The sequence below is a fragment of the Mustelus asterias genome, chromosome 5 (assembly GCF_964213995.1).
Source record: "Mustelus asterias chromosome 5, sMusAst1.hap1.1, whole genome shotgun sequence".
Classification (NCBI taxonomy): domain Eukaryota; kingdom Metazoa; phylum Chordata; class Chondrichthyes; order Carcharhiniformes; family Triakidae; genus Mustelus; species Mustelus asterias.
In genome coordinates this window covers 90,866,278-90,882,158 of record NC_135805.1, presented here as the reverse complement: position 1 = coordinate 90,882,158, position 15,881 = coordinate 90,866,278, and the positions used below count along the sequence as shown (strand labels likewise).

The window sequence follows — 15,881 nt, the reverse complement described above, 5'->3', positions numbered from 1 at the left end:
CAATCTCCTCCCTCGCCTCCCACAGTAACCTGGGGTACATCCCATCCGGTCCCGGCGACTTACCAACCTTGATGCCATTCAATAGTTCCAACACATCCTCTTTCTTTATGTCCACATGCTCGATCCTTTCTGTCCTCCGCAATCCAGCAGTACAACCACCCAGATCCCTTTCCACCGTGAATACCGAGGTAAAGTATTCATTAAGCACCTCCGCCATTTCTAACGGTTCCGCACAAACTTTTCCCCCTTCACCTTTTAAGGGTCCTATGCCTTCACATCTCATCCTTTTACTCTTGACATATTTGTAGAAAGCCTTGGGATTCTCCTTAATCTTACCCGCCAAGGTCTTCTCATGACCCCTTCTCGCTCTCCTAATTTCCTTCTTAAGCTCCTTCCTACATCGCGTATACTCCTCTAAATCCTTAACACCTCCTAGCTCTCTGAACCTTCTGTACGCCTCTCTTTTCTTATTTACCAGGTTCATCACAACCTTCGTGCACCACGGTTCCCGTACCCTACCAACACCCCCCTGTCTCATCGGAACGTTGTCATGCAGAGCTCCAGACAAACATTCCTTGAAAATCCTCCACTTTCCTTCGGTACTTTTCCCCAAGAATGCCTCCTTCCAATTTACCCGTCTAATTTCCTCCCTGATGACACTGTATTTCCCTTTACTCCAGAGAAACACTTTCCTAGCCTGCCTGACCCTATCTCTTTCCAATGCTATCGTGAAGGAGATAGAATTATGATCGCTATCCCCAAGATGCTCACCCACCGAGAGATCCTCCACCTGTCCAGGTTCATTAGCCAGCACCAGATCAAGAACAGCCTCTCCTCTAGTAGGCTTATCCACATACTGTGTCAGGAAACTCTCCTGGACACACCTAACAAACTCCTCTCCATCCAAACCCCTAGCCCTAGGGATATTCCAATCTATGTTTGGGAAATTAAAATCTCCCATCACGACAACTTTGTTATTCCTACATCTCTCCAGGATCTGTTTCCCCATCTGCTCCTCAACATCTCTGTTACTATTGGGCGGCCTATAGAAAACACCCAGCAAAGTTACCGACCCCTTCCTGTTCCTAACCTCCACCCACAGAGATTCCGTAGTCAGTCCCTCCACGGCGTCCACCTTCTCTACAGCCGTGACACTATCCCTGATCAACAGTGCCACTCCCCCCCCTCTCTTGCCTCCCTCCCTGTCCTTCCTGAAACATCTAAAACCCGGCACCTGAAGCACCCAGTCCTGTCCCTGAGACATCCAAGTCTCCGTAATGGCCACCACATCACAATTCGAAGCAGCAATCCACGCTCCAAGCTCATCCACTTTATTCACTACACTCCTGGCATTAAAATAGACACATCTCAGACCTTCAGCCTGAGCACTTCCCTTCTCCCTCACTCGTCTAACCTCCCTCTTACCCTGTCTACATTCCTTATCTATTTGCAAGCTAACCTCCTCGCTCTCAGTCCCCTCATTTCGATTCCCTCCCCCCAACCTTTCTAGTTTAAAGTCTCACCAGTAGCCTTAGCCAACCTTCCCGCCAGGATATTGGTCCCCCTGGGATTCAAGTGCCACCCGTCTTTTTTAAACAGGTCACACCTGCCCCTAAAGAGGTCCCAATGATCCAAGTACCCAAATCCTTGTCCCTTGCTCCAGTCCCTCAGCCACGCATTAATTCTCCACCGATTCCTGTTCTCACTCTCCCGCGGCACAGGCAGCAATCCCGAGATTACTACCTTTGCATTCCTCTTTCTCAGCTGTCTACCCAACTCCCTATATTCTCTTTTCATGACCCCTTCCCTCTTCCTACCTATGTCAGCAGTACCTATATGCATCACGACCTTGGGCTCCTCTCCCTCCCCCTTCAGGATTTCTGGGACTCGACCAGAGACATCCTGGACCCCTGCACCAGGGAGGCAAACCACCATCCGAGAGTCCCGTCTGTGTCCGCAAAAACGCCTATCTGACCCTCTCACCGTAGAGTCCCCAATTAGCACTACCCTCCTTTCCTTACCCCTTTGCACTACTGGGCCAGGCTCAGCTCCAGAGACACTGCCACCGCTGCTTCCCCCAGGTGGGCTGTCCACCCCAGTAGTACTCAGACAGGAGTACTTATTATTAAGGGGCACATCCACCGGGGTGCTCACCATCACCCGAGCTTTCTCCTTCCTCACTGTTACCCAGTTACCCTCCTCCCGTGGTCCCGGTGTGACCACCTGCCGATAGCTCCTGTCAATGACCTCCTCACTATCCCTAACCCGGCGAAGGTCCTCGAGCTGCAATTCCAGTTCCCTAACATGGTCCCTTAGGAACCGCAGCTCAACACACCCAGCACAGATATGGTCGTCTGGGAGGCTAGGAGCCTCCAGGACCTCCCACATCCTACATTGGGAACAACATACTGGCCTGACAGTCATAATTGCCCTTTTAAACACAGGGAAAAAAGTGAATGAAGATTATTCCTCTCTGTTCCAAATTATTTCTACCAAGGTACCCGGAGAAAAGTAACTTATAAATAAAATTTTTTAAAAATAAGAAACTCACCCCTGCTCGCCCTTTCTGCCTAAGCCCGATGAGCCAAAGCCCCTCAGTTTGATGAGGACTTATCTGTTGAGGTAGTATGGGCGGAGATTAGAAATAGGAGAGGAGAGGTCACCCTGTTGGGAGTCTTTTATAGACCTCCTAAAAGTTCTAGAGAGGTTGAGGAAAGGATTGCGGAGTCAATCCTGCTTAGGAGTGAAAGTAATAGGGCAATTGTTATGGGGGATTTTAACTTGACTAATATTGACTGGAATTGTTATAGCTCTAGCTCGTTAGAGGGGTCAGTTTTTGTTCAAAGCGTGCAGGAAGGTTTTTTTTTTTTTTGACTCAGTATGTAGACAGGCCAACTAGAGGTGAGGCTATATTGGATCTGGTGCTGGGAAATGAGCCGGACCAGGTGCTAGACTTGGAAGTTGGTGTGCATTTTGGTGATAGTGACCACAATTCGGTTACGTTCACCTTAGTGATGGAAAGGGATAGGCATGAACCTCGGGCCAGTGGTTTTAGCTGGGGGAAGGGTAATTATGAGGCTATTAGGAGAGAATTAGGAAATATAGGTTGGACTAGGAGATTACAGGGACTGGGAACGTCCGACATGTGGAGTTTTTTCAAGGAGCAGCTACTGCGAGTCTGTGATAGGTATGTCCCTGTCAGGCAAGGAGGAATTGGTAGGGCTAGGGAACCGTGGTGCACCAAAAAAGTTTCTTTGTTGGTTAAAAAGAAAAAGGAGGCTTATGTTCGGATGAGACGTGAGCACTCGGGTAGTGCACTAGAAAGCTTTAGATTGGCTAAGAGGGAGTTGAAGAGCGAGCTTAGAAGGGCTAAAAGGGGCCATGAGAAGACTTTGGCAGATAGGGTTAAAGAGAATCCTAAGGCGTTCTATAGGTATGTCAAGAACAGAAGGTTGGTTAGGGCAAGTTTAGGGCCAGTTATAGATGGCAGAGGGAAGTTATGTGTGGAACCGGAGGAGATTGGTGAAGCATTGAACCAATATTTCTCTTCGGTGTTCACGCAAGGGGACATGAATATAGCTGAGGAGGACACTGGGTTGCAAGGGAGTAGAATAGACAGTATTACAGTTGATAAGGAGGATGTGCAGGATATTCTGGAGGGTCTGAAAATAGATAAATCCCCTGGTCCGGATGAGATTTATCCAAGGATTCTCTGGGAGGCAAGAGAAGTGATTGCAGAGCCTCTGGCTCTGATCTTCAGGTCGTCGTTGGCCTCTGGTATAGTACCAGAAGATTGGAGGTTAGCGAATGTTGTCCCATTGTTTAAGAAGGGGAACAGAGACTTCCCCGGGAATTATAGACCGGTGAGTCTCACTTCTGTTGTCGGCAAGATGTTGGAAAAAATTATAAGGGATAGGATTTATAGTTATTTGGAGAGTAATGAATTGATAGGTGATAGTCAGCATGGTTTTGTGGCAGGTAGGTCGTGCCTTACTAACCTTATTGAGTTTTTTGAGAAAGTGACCAAGGAGGTGGATGGGGGCAAGGCAGTGGACGTGGTATATATGGATTTTAGTAAGGCGTTTGATAAGGTTCACCATGGTAGGCTTCTGCAGAAAATGCAGATGTATGGGATTGGGGGTGATCTAGGAAATTGGATCAGGAATTGGCTAGCGGATAGGAAACAGAGGGTGGTGGTTGATAGTAAATATTCATCATGGAGTGCGGTTACAAGTGGTGTACCTCAGGGATCTGTTTTGGGGCCACTGCTGTTTGTAATATTTATTAATGATCTGGATGAGGGTATAGTTGGGTGGATTAGCAAATTTGCTGATGACACCAAAGTCGGTGGTGTGGTAGACAGTGAGGAAGGGTGTCGTAGTTTGCAGGAAGACTTAGACAGGTTGCAAAGTTGGGCCGAGAGGTGGCGGATGGAGTTTAATGCGGAGAAGTGTGAGGTAATTCACTTTGGTAGGAATAACAGATGTGTTGAGTATAGGGCTAACGGGAGGACTTTGAATAGTGTGGAGGAGCAGAGGGATCTAGGTGTATGTGTGCATAGATCCCTGAAAGTTGGGAATCAAGTAGATAAGGTTGTTAAGAAGGCATATGGTGCCTTGGCGTTTATTGGTAGGGGGATTGAATTTAGGAGTCGTAGCGTTATGTTGCAACTGTACACAACTCTGGTGCGGCCGCACTTGGAGTACTGTGTGCAGTTCTGGTCCCCACATTACAGGAAGGATGTGGAGGCTTTGGAGAGGGTGCAGAGGAGGTTTACCAGGATGTTGCCTGGTATGGAGGGGAGATCCTATGAGGAGAGGCTGAGGGATTTGGGATTGTTTTCGCTGGAAAGGCGGCGGCTAAGAGGGGATCTTATTGAAACATATAAGATGATTAGAGGTTTAGATAGGGTGGATAGTGATAGCCTTTTTCCTCTGATGGAGAAATCCAGCACGAGGGGGCATGGCTTTAAATTGAGGGGGGGTAGTTATAGAACCGATGTCAGGGGTAGGTTCTTTACCCAGAGGGTGGTGAGGGATTGGAATGCCCTGCCAGCATCAGTAGTAAATGCGCCTAGTTTGGGGGCGTTTAAGAGATCCGTAGATAGGTTCATGGACGAAAAGAAATTGGTTTAGGTTGGAGGGTCACAGTTTTTTTTTAACTGGTCGGTGCAACATCGTGGGCCGAAGGGCCTGTTCTGCGCTGTAATGTTCTATGTTCTATGTTCTATGTTCTAATATACGCTGTGCCACCAGCTGCGTTCGGCCCCACTTCAGAAGGGCACTCATATGGGCATCACTGACTTCCTAATTTGGACCACACAGGTCATTAAACAAAGTTACATGTCACTCTGCAAGCGTTGAATTTCAAGCTGGGCTCTCGACTTGAGCTATTTTAAAGGATCAGGCACCCAGCTTGCAGATAAAGTAATTGTGGAGAAATCCTGCTATTGCCAAGTGTCGGAAAGTACACTGGGTGTCTCTGGTCACGTATTGGTGAATTGCTGGCTTTAGTCATCCTCATACGCAAGGCCAGAGACATAGCTGGCCTGTCTACACAAACACTGAAACAGGTATGGGGACTGCAGTTGCAGTTGCTCTGGATCTGGAGAGATGAGGAGAACTGTCACCTCTGTAGGGTCAGAAGATGCAGCCACTTGTGTCTGTTTTTCTCTGCTTCAACTCCCTTTTATAATGGGATACCTGGTTATGCAAGAGAGAGGGTAAAATGTCAGTGATTGTCCTGCACTCTTTTTGGGTGATGTGCCTGCCATAGCTAAATAGCTAGAACTATGTGGAGGCAGCTCGAGGTGTGTGTGCGATTGGCATTATTGGTAGTTATGTGAGAGGGAAATGCAGTAATTGGATGTTGGACCTGAGTCCTGAGTGCCAGTAAATTGTGCTGAGTGAGTAATGAGATGTGGTGAGAATTGATGATGTGGTGGGTAGGAGATGCCATATGAAAATGCATGTTCGCTGACCTTGATCACCCACATGAGGTTATTGGACTCTTCGTGAAACTGCTGCTAGGTCTTCCAGTTCAGGTTCCAGGAATTAACCTTCAGGTCATCTGTTCTCAGTCCATCCAAAGTTGTTCTTTGAGGCTCCTGAATTAATGACACGGGTGAATTTTCAACCTTGGCCAGAATGATTGTGCTGACAGGGAGGCTTTCCACCTTAGTGAAAATTATGGTGGTGGTCCAGATCTGGAATTCCTGCCCCCGATGCCAACCTCTGCCATTTTCACAGGGGTGGGCAAGGGGGATGGAGATTGGTTCTAATGTACATATCTGTGGTTCACAGAGGCAACTGCATGTGTTAAAATACAGCTACCTCAGGCAGATCTAATTTTGGTTAGTGGGATTTCCAAATGACAATTTGTACACTTTTTAGACCTGGTAGATGAAGGTTTAAAGCTACCAGAATTCTTTGGAGAGGTAAGGTACCCTTTTGGAGAGGTATGATCCAGGGACATCTTTGGGAGAGGTAAGGTGTCCTTTGGGATTGTTGAAGGTGGACATGAATATGTGTAAAAAGTGCATCAATTCATTGGAAAGATCAAGAGAACTTTCAAGAGAACTGTCAGAAGAACTATTAAGTGGTCAAGGCCTCAAAATGCCCTGCCCATTTCATGTTACAAAAAACTGTCTGCAGGGTAAAAAGAAACATTGCCTGCTATTTCACTCTGTCTGTTGACATAAGCCTGAGGGTTGACATTATAGGCTTAGTGCTGCATGACTGATTTCACAACCTGTCATTATCATAATGGGATGCCTGTCAGCTAACAATTTTATTTGCAGCTCCAAGTGGTTATACATTCTTTGAAATGCGAGTATGAATACAAATGTTTGTTTTCATCAGGGATTAAAGGAAATGAACCGTAGCAAATGGGTTTTTATCAATGAGAATGCTTTTTTTTGAAATAGTGAATTATCAGTAGGCACTCACAAATTTCATTTAATCTCAATATCAGTCCTGAATTCTGCCCATGATGGATATTGGCTGAATTGTTGTGGTAAGTGTAAGGGCAAAGGATGGTGGGTGGTGGGCAAGGGGTGGCATAAAGTTGGCATAGGTGCTATAAAGGGCCATGAATGGTGAGTAGATGGGCATAAGTTGACGTGGGGGCTATAAAGGGCCATGGGTGTGGGTGGAGCACATGGGATGGCATGGCAGGGATAAGAGGTTGTGGGGGTGAGTGGGGGCATGAGGTGGATGGGTTGGCATGGGTGAGGCATGAGCCATGTGTGGAAGGATGAGAGGTTGTGAGAGGTGAGGCTGGAGGGCTGTTTTTTATTTTATTCATTTTTGTTTATCTTGGACAATGTTCCGGAGTACCAAGGCATGACTTCCACCCACCCAGCCCACCTCCATATTCAGCAGCCTCGAAACTCTTTCGAGGGAGACACGCCAGGACTCCCATTTTCACCTGTACCTGGAATCCCCCACCCCCACCGCAAACTGAAAATCGGAGCTTCCGGATTTGTGGAGTCAAAAATTGTCCCCACTCTGCACTCGTGGCCTGGGAGTGAAAATTCAGGCCACTATGTCATAAAGTTAACTGAATGAAATATGCATCAGTAGAAGATTAGATAATCACAGGCTCAAAATCCCTCAGCCTCTCTTGCACACACCTCCCACACTATTGAAACTGGGTAGACTGAGTCCCAGCCAAAAAGGGTCTGTGTGAAGTCCTGTAAAGGGTAATGCCTCCACCTGCCTTTTGTGTGACCAGTGGGATATGAGAGGGCAGAATCAGGTACAGAAATTCTGAATGACTAAAGTTCCCATGGCGAAGGGTACTCCGAGGGAGCCGGCATAGCATCTGTGGTTACAAGGACAAATATACCTGGTAACGAGTTGGCACAAGTCGTGGGCGCCTAAACTAGTGCTGCAAACTGGGTGCTTAAAGAAAAACAAGTAAGGACCTTTTCTTTAATCAAAATATATTCCTGTAACAAATGGAGCAGGGGCATGTTGGGAGGAGAGGGATCGAGACCACTGTCCACCCAATGAAACAGGTAAAGTGTGATGCATTTTGCAGTCACTAAGAGCAAACATACAGACACCTAAGATACACCTGAACATGCCACATAAACAAAAGAACCTCTCTGACTCTGAAAAGTATTCCAGTATCATTGCCAATGCTTTGAGCAGGGCGGGACATTAGCTAGCCCTCCTGAGAATCTTCAGTATTTTCTGCTGAACCTGAGGGAATATTTTCGAATTATGCTGTTCATTTGCAGCATTAATTTAAAAGCTTTAAATTTTACTTTATTATTTTACGGATTTGCCATATTTAAAAAATGATGTCCAAGACTGCATGACTGAAATTAAGTAACTTTTTGGTCCATAAGAAATGACATGATAATGTATGAATAATCTGGTAATACTGTGTCTGTTATTTTGGCATATCTGACTTTGTTTTATTTTGCTCCAATATTTCTCAAAATAACTTACACAATCCCATTAAGCTGGAATTCTCCAGCTGTTCACGCCCCACTGCTGCTGCCAGCAAGAAGGGAGAATTTGGCGTTCAGCCAAATCTCTGTTCACTGCAGCAGGACTGGAGAATCCCAGCTGCGGGTGAGGCCGGAGAATCCAGCCCGTACAATCCCATTGGAGTGCATCACTGTAATATTACCAGAATGTTCCAAAATTTTCCTGGAATATGGGAGCTACACCTAATTATTGTAAAAGGGAAAGAATGGCATATCTGTGAATATAATAGATAGGATAATCTAGAAATCGTGATTGTTTTTCATATTGACTTGCACCAATATCTCAATTTAGTTCTTTCTCCACAACCCAACAAAGTCTCCTGCATCAAGTTCTGTTGCTCAGTTAAGCCTAAGGGAGTGGGTGAACAATTAATTAACAATTAATTCTATTAATTCTATCAATACATTCTATTGACAGGTAATTATTCAGCTTCTGTTTGAAGATTTGCATCAAATCCAGATTCGTCATATATACTGGCAAATTATGGCAAATGCCTCTCTGAGAAAGGAACAGCTACTTGGCACCAAATCTAACCCCAAACTTTGCACTTTGCACTCTCAGCGCTGCTACCATTAATAACTACCCTCTGTTTCTGTGAATGCAACCAATTTACTGTTTAAGCTGCGATATGCCTGCCTATCCAATGATACAATCTTACTTCACACCCAATGTGTTTATCAAAGACTTTCCAAAAATCTACATGCACATTAGCGACTGGGTTTCTGTCATTCAGCAACATTAAAACAAAATCAATCAAGCTAATGGGACATAACTTCCTTTGCCCGAAGCAATGCTGTGATTCCCTAATAGCGCTCATTGTTGCTGCACTGCTGTCAAGGTCAGGAAAAGTCTTTATGTTGATTGAATTGGGAGGAAGAAATTTTACTTCTTCAGGGCCTGACTTAAGAGTAGAGACTGCATCTACAGAGAGTTTCCTTTTCCTTTCCTTGCCCTCTGAAATTGCCAACCTTTGTTAGATTTTTGAAGCTGCTGAGATGATTAAAAAGTGAAAGCTTTTTCCCTTCTGTTCCCTACCTTTTATTGCAAGATTGTCATCCCATTACAGTAACACAAAAGATTCAAACCTATGATTGTATTTTCTAATGTGTTTTACAGTTAACATGGTGAAATTGTGAGCAAAGGAAGCTAAACTAATTCCTGGAACTCCCTTTATAACAGCACTGTGGATGTACCCACACCACATGGAGTGCAGCAGTTCAACAGATAGCTCACCACCACCACCTCAACGGCAATAAGGGATGGGCAATAAATGCTGGCCGAGCCAGCAATGCCCACATTCCATTAAAAGATGTTTAAAAATTTTACTGAAATGAGCCTAGGGGCCATTGGAGAAGACAGGTGGTGCTTTTGGCACGATGGCGCCCATTGCCACTAGGGGGGGGCTTCTCCATGGAACAAAGAGTGCATCAGAAGGAGGAGTCCCTCGCGCCCACTGTGAGGTGGCCAGGATTTAGCTGGCAATTTTGCCACATGATGTATGGTCCATGTACCACTGGTAAAATGGCAGTGGGAAGAGGCCCTTAATATTACATTTATTTGGCTCAATTATTCTCTGGCAAAAGGGCTGTCTACCCCCCCACTGGCAAAATGGCATGACAGCATGAAGACTGTGGCATTCTACCCACTCCGTCTTTCCTCACCATTTAACAGACAACCTCTACCTCCGGACCCATCTACAGAGGGATGGTAACATTCAGCTCCACATACTATTTATCTTACCTTAGATACTGTGGGGTAGAAAGTGGTTTAGGCTCTATCTGAAGCCTGAAATAGTTCAACAGGCCAGAAACTGGAGACTCGAGGCTCAAGCAAAAGTTGGCCTCTGGCCAAAGCAGCATACTTTTGGTAGGTTGAATCTAAAGGCAGTTCACCAGTTTTTAGTTATGGCAGTTATGACTTGGGAAGTGGGGGAGAAGAATGGAAGTGAGGTTGGAATAGGCTAACCAATAAGCTAAGCTTACAAACCAATTTCTAGGATACCAGAAAAAAAGTGGCAGGACAGTCATGAGAAATACAATATATTTTAGGCAGCCACTTGGACACCTCAATTTTGCCCCGCTCAGTATAGCTTTGGACATATTTCAGGCATGGTGAGGGCATGTAAAACAGATCCAGAAATAGAAGCATTTTTAGCCTGTTCTGCATTCAGTAAATGGATGCAATTGTGCCCATTTTCTTCCCCTTTAAAATTTCTCAGTGAAGACTTGTGCATAAACATTTCCTGATCTCTCAAATATAATCAAACAAAACCTCTGAATATTCATCCAACTTCACCTCTCAGCTATTAAATTCTGGCCAGCTGCCCATCTCAAGTAATATTCATCTCCAAATTCCAATACCAAAGACCTGTCACCTCTGTAGAATATTTAATTATAAAATCCTAAACTAACATCAGGGTAGACAAGAAGAGAACTAACATCATATGTCCTTAATATTTTATTAAAAAGTTAATAAATGTAGGCAGGGAAGGGGCAATGTGGGGAGGGGAGGGGGATCGATTTTGCCATTAATGAATCACATCAGTGTTCATGTCCATTGTGAGCAATCGGGATTATGTAATTTTTCCTTCACTACGCATATTAGGGGTCACATTTAAGTTTATAATGCTCAGCACTGGTTTATAAGTGAAACGTGGGTGTCAATCAACACGTAGAACTGTAACACCACACCTTCCTCCACTGAACTAGTAAACCCGGCTGAAATATCACAAGACGAAATGTTTTTCTGCAAGTCAGTCTGTTGATGGCTTCAGCCATTTGTTCAGCCCAAGATTAGTCTTCACAGGTACACATTGATTTTGAAAAAGAGAGCCCAGCCCATAGGTGACCAAGTGGGGAAATACTTCCCATCAAGAATCCAGATGAACATTACCCATTAAATTAATCAAAATACAAACAATAATTAACGTATTATTTTTCGTAGTTACAAAATTCGATGTGTGTCACAAAACACACTGAGCACAAGGAAATCTATATCAGACTGCCTTTAATTATTTACAATCAGCCATCAATTAAGAATGCAGCCAGGATTCAATAAATAATTTATAAATATAAATAAAAATCCAATGTCATCTAAAATAGCGTTTCAGGAAAGAATATCTTAAAGCGGATGATATTTAGTCATTTATATTGAAAAAATAAGAGTAAATGTGAACAGTGGGCTGATGGAAGGCAAGGAATTATTTGGCGGGCACTTTTAATATCTAGTCATATATTACATCATTAAATGCAAAAGGTTCAATGTTTGATAATGAACAGTAAGCAGAAATGGTAGAATTTCATTATATGCTGAAGTGATACAGAGGAAAGGGATTTTGACAATGTTTCATTTTATTTCATGGATGATAATGGTTGTAAGATTGTATGAGTCACTGCTGCATTTGAAATGGAGGATGGTGCCAGTGTGAGTAAGTGATCTAAGCATTCTTTTCAGAGTCTCAGGTTCTCTCCATCTCATGCAACATTCATCAGGTGTCCTCTCACAGCAGCACAGTCCCCTGACTCTGTCCCAATTAAAAGTTTTTTAAAAATATATTTTCCATTTGTTGCTTTTTCTTTCTTTCGGAGTGTAATCGATATCACCACCAAGATGGGCTTGAGAGTTAGTAAGACGGGCAATATATTCTGAAGAATTTCTTTATTTGTACTCTTTCCATTGGAAATTTTGACGGGTGCCAGAAATTCAAACTGAAGAAGCAACGCTTTTATACGGTATGTAACCTTCATGCATTTTGGAAAGTAGACATCAGTATCTGAAATCATTTTACAGCATTCTATCCAGAAAGTGTGTTTTTAAATTAGAATGAGGCTGCTCAACTTTTCTTTTAGGCTGTAGTAACATTTAATACTTGAGATGATAAATCTAAGAAAATAGCATGTAGTGTTTGCTCAACAAAGCAGAGGAATTAAGAATGTCTTTGTTGTGTACACATCTTTCTGACAATGACAAAGTCTGTGTGTATTTCCAGAATTGAAAAGGTCACCCTGTTGAGTCAATGTGCCTGAGGCATGTATTGTTGAATACATTTGTACTTGATTTGCAACAATAAACTACAATTTGCACGTGAGGCAATTTGTTTCAATCTAATATTGATGTAAGAAAACGTTCAGCCCTTATTAATGAACCAAGTTCATACAATGATAATATAATTGCCATCACGTCAATTTAGGATTAAGCTGGATTTGCCAAAGGACTTAATGGAAGGACTTGCACAAAATCAATATGATGAGGAATTTGTTTTACTTCTGTTCTAATTTGACCTGGCACTGAGGGATTTGTTGTTATTAAGCATCGTTTTAAGTGAATAGCTTTTAATTAAGATAATCTATATTTTCATACTTTGCGAGATTCATTTGATATACTCAAATACTACAATGGCTTCAAGTGAAAATTGAATTTTGATGGTTTTACATAAGCTCAAAAAATGCTAAGCAAATTAAACAATGAAAGTATTAGTTACGCAACAGTGAAAAACCTAATGAAAATGGGGTGACTAACTTCTTCAACAGCAAAAAGTTAAATGTTCTTGCTGCAAAAAAAATTCCCAGAATTGTAATACAGATGACTAGCTCCTGCAAGGTAATTGTCTAAAAGCTGCTAGTATTACAGTTTGACAATTTTTTTTCATATATTAATTTACAGAAAGCATTATATTACTGGGGAAAATAAAAACTTTCTGTTCATGTGTTGCAGTTAAAGTGGAGGGATTGTTTTGTTTCAAAGTAAGGAAACTCAAAAGGCAAATGATTCAAAAAAATGTTAAGTTATAAGAAGGCAGCAGCAGCTTATTTAAAGAATGATAATTTAGCAGTTTCCACGATGCTGAGATGTATATGCTACACCAGGGTTCCCAATGCAACAGGTTCTCTAACCGACAATTCTTTTTTTGATTAATTTTATCTCCCATGTTTTATTTCTGTCATTTAATACTTTGAAAAACTGTTTCATATGATTTTGATCCATAATGCACTTCATCGGCAAGTTACAAAGAAAGCTTTTTAACAAAACAAATTGTTGAAATTGAGATAGCGACAGAAATGAAATTCTGAAAAACTTTCCTGTCACTGGCCACTGTTGTGTTTCATTTGTTGTTTATTCATATGATATCTTTATTTACCCATTTCTTAAATATATGTGTATTAAGGATGTTTTTCATGTTTATTATGAATAAATTATTATATTACGAGAAGCAAATTATTTGTGATCCTAAAGACATAAAGGCAATTTACCAAAGAAAAGTTTGGAATAATTGAAATGAGGTGCAGTTAGTGTTTAATGGAAAAGTGTTGAAGTCCTACTCAGGGGATCAGTGCCAAGTCAAACAGTGTGATGTTAATCTTCAACACTCAATGAGAATGTACCATAAAGGGGTTTAAAATAGAGACAATATCCTACTTTCTGTCTAGATGCTCACAACCGCCGGTAACTTAACTCCAAGTTTTGGGGGCAGTGAGGCCCTAGTCATAGGCATATGAAGGCCTTTTAAAATGAAAATGTTGGGGTCTGATGATGTCAGTCAGCTCCTGATGCTATTTACCTTTGTATTGTGAGATTGGTGCTCTGTTGCCAGCCTCAGTGGAGAATCCTGGCAGGACAGAAGTCCAGAAAAATACTAGAAAGCTGTATTTTTTAAAATGGTTTCCTTATGGGGCTGGAGGGTCATTTCCTAGTGACCCGATCATCCCTCCCCAACTACGATTGCCTCTCTCCACCACATCCAGTATCACCTACTGGAGTGTCCGTGGTCCTGTTTGTGAACTTTCTGGCTGTTGTCCAGAAGCCTGACAGCATTAATATTGGTGTGGTGGCAGTCGATATAAAATGAGGCCCGAAACCTATTACGGCCTGCATTTCACATCAAAGAACTTGAAGATTTGTTCCATCTGACTCGTGCTTATTTCTCACCCCGAGTTTAAAATTTAAGCTTAAGGCTCAATTTTTGTCATTTCCCTAAAGTGTTCCTTTTGGTAATCAGTTTAGAATTGGTCTCGTAAATAATGATTTTTTTGAATGCAACAAACACCATGCTCAAGGAGAGAAAAATGTGCCGATCAATTGTAACATATATTTTCACACGTTAAAATTGTGCGGACGAGTCGTAAGTCCAAACAAATCCTAGGCTCAGATTTTCATTTTCAAGTTGGAAATCATCAGTTACATCATTTCCCAATGTAACACTCCCATCTCCTGCCTGGCAGTGCCACCCGTGACAATTTCATTGTGGGCTGGCATGAGGGCCACTGCCTCCAGAAGCTGGCCAGAGGCAGAAATGGTCAATACAATTGTCAGTTTCTTAAAATTATACCAAAATAGCTCTTGATGCTTAGCTTTTATTGTCTTTGCAGTCAAAATAGCCAGATTAATTTTAAAGCCTCCCTGAAGACCTGCAAGTAAATGCAGTTAAAATTAACAGAAACTCCCAGTGGTGATGAATTCACCTGAGAGTGTGAGCAGTGCTTGCTTCTAGCGTAAGTGTTTCAAACTAGCACAGCATAAACTCAAGTTGCGCTGAACATAAACATGAATTATGCTTAAAATTCTGTGATCTTCGGTGTCAGTAATAATGATTTAGACTGAATTGCGCCAAAGAAATCAATGTAATTCAATGGAAACTCCAGACCAGATGGATACAGCACAGCATACCATCATATGAAATATGTTAGATTTTACATTAGAACTGCTTGTTTTACAGAACTGGCAAAGGAGTTTTCTCAGGAATGAAGCTGGGAAAGGCACGCCATGCTAAAGATGACCATAAGAAGGGTCACGGAGGTAAAGCCAATCTAAACATTAATTACTCTTTCACGCCGAATTGGCAAAATTCCATTAAACAGTGAAGTCTAGACTTTGATGCTTTGATACAAGAGCAGAGGTCTTAAGGAATGCACTGCAGTAAATTGTTTGCAAACTAGTTAACAGTAATTAAGATAGTGACTCATCTGAGGAAACATTGAGAAATATGAAACAAAACATTAAAATGTAAACAAATCACTGTGAACCTATTTGTTTAAGGTTTTTTTGTTACTCTAGTTATTATAACGTCTGTATGTAAATGAACAATTTCTATAAAATATACTTTATTGATATGGAACAGTGTAGGTCACACAGCATATTGAACTGCTTGATGTGTATTAGTGAAGAACAAACTAAAGTAACCTTGCAATGATTACATTAAAAGTATACAGTTTTCATGAATTCTTTATCAAGCACCAACTGTTTTTGTCTGTCAGCACACCTTGATCCCAAAGCAAACTAGTCCTCCAACAACTGGTCAAAGTTAATCTTTGGACTGCACAGGAACATAGGAATTACCAGTTAAAAAATAAATCTTGTTTGCCTACCACCAGCCTGGTGGTCACT

At 42.4% G+C, this 15,881-nt stretch overlaps 1 protein-coding gene across 1 annotated transcript in view; it reads left to right on the top strand.

Moving 5' to 3' along the window:
* Window positions 1-15,881, top strand: part of otofa (otoferlin a) — a 379,834-nt gene that overhangs the window by 224,077 nt on the left and 139,876 nt on the right. Inside the window, exon 7 of the mRNA XM_078213737.1 lies at window positions 15,214-15,293. Within this exon, the coding sequence (XP_078069863.1) occupies window positions 15,214-15,293 (80 nt within the window). The remainder of the gene's footprint in view (window positions 1-15,213; window positions 15,294-15,881) is intronic.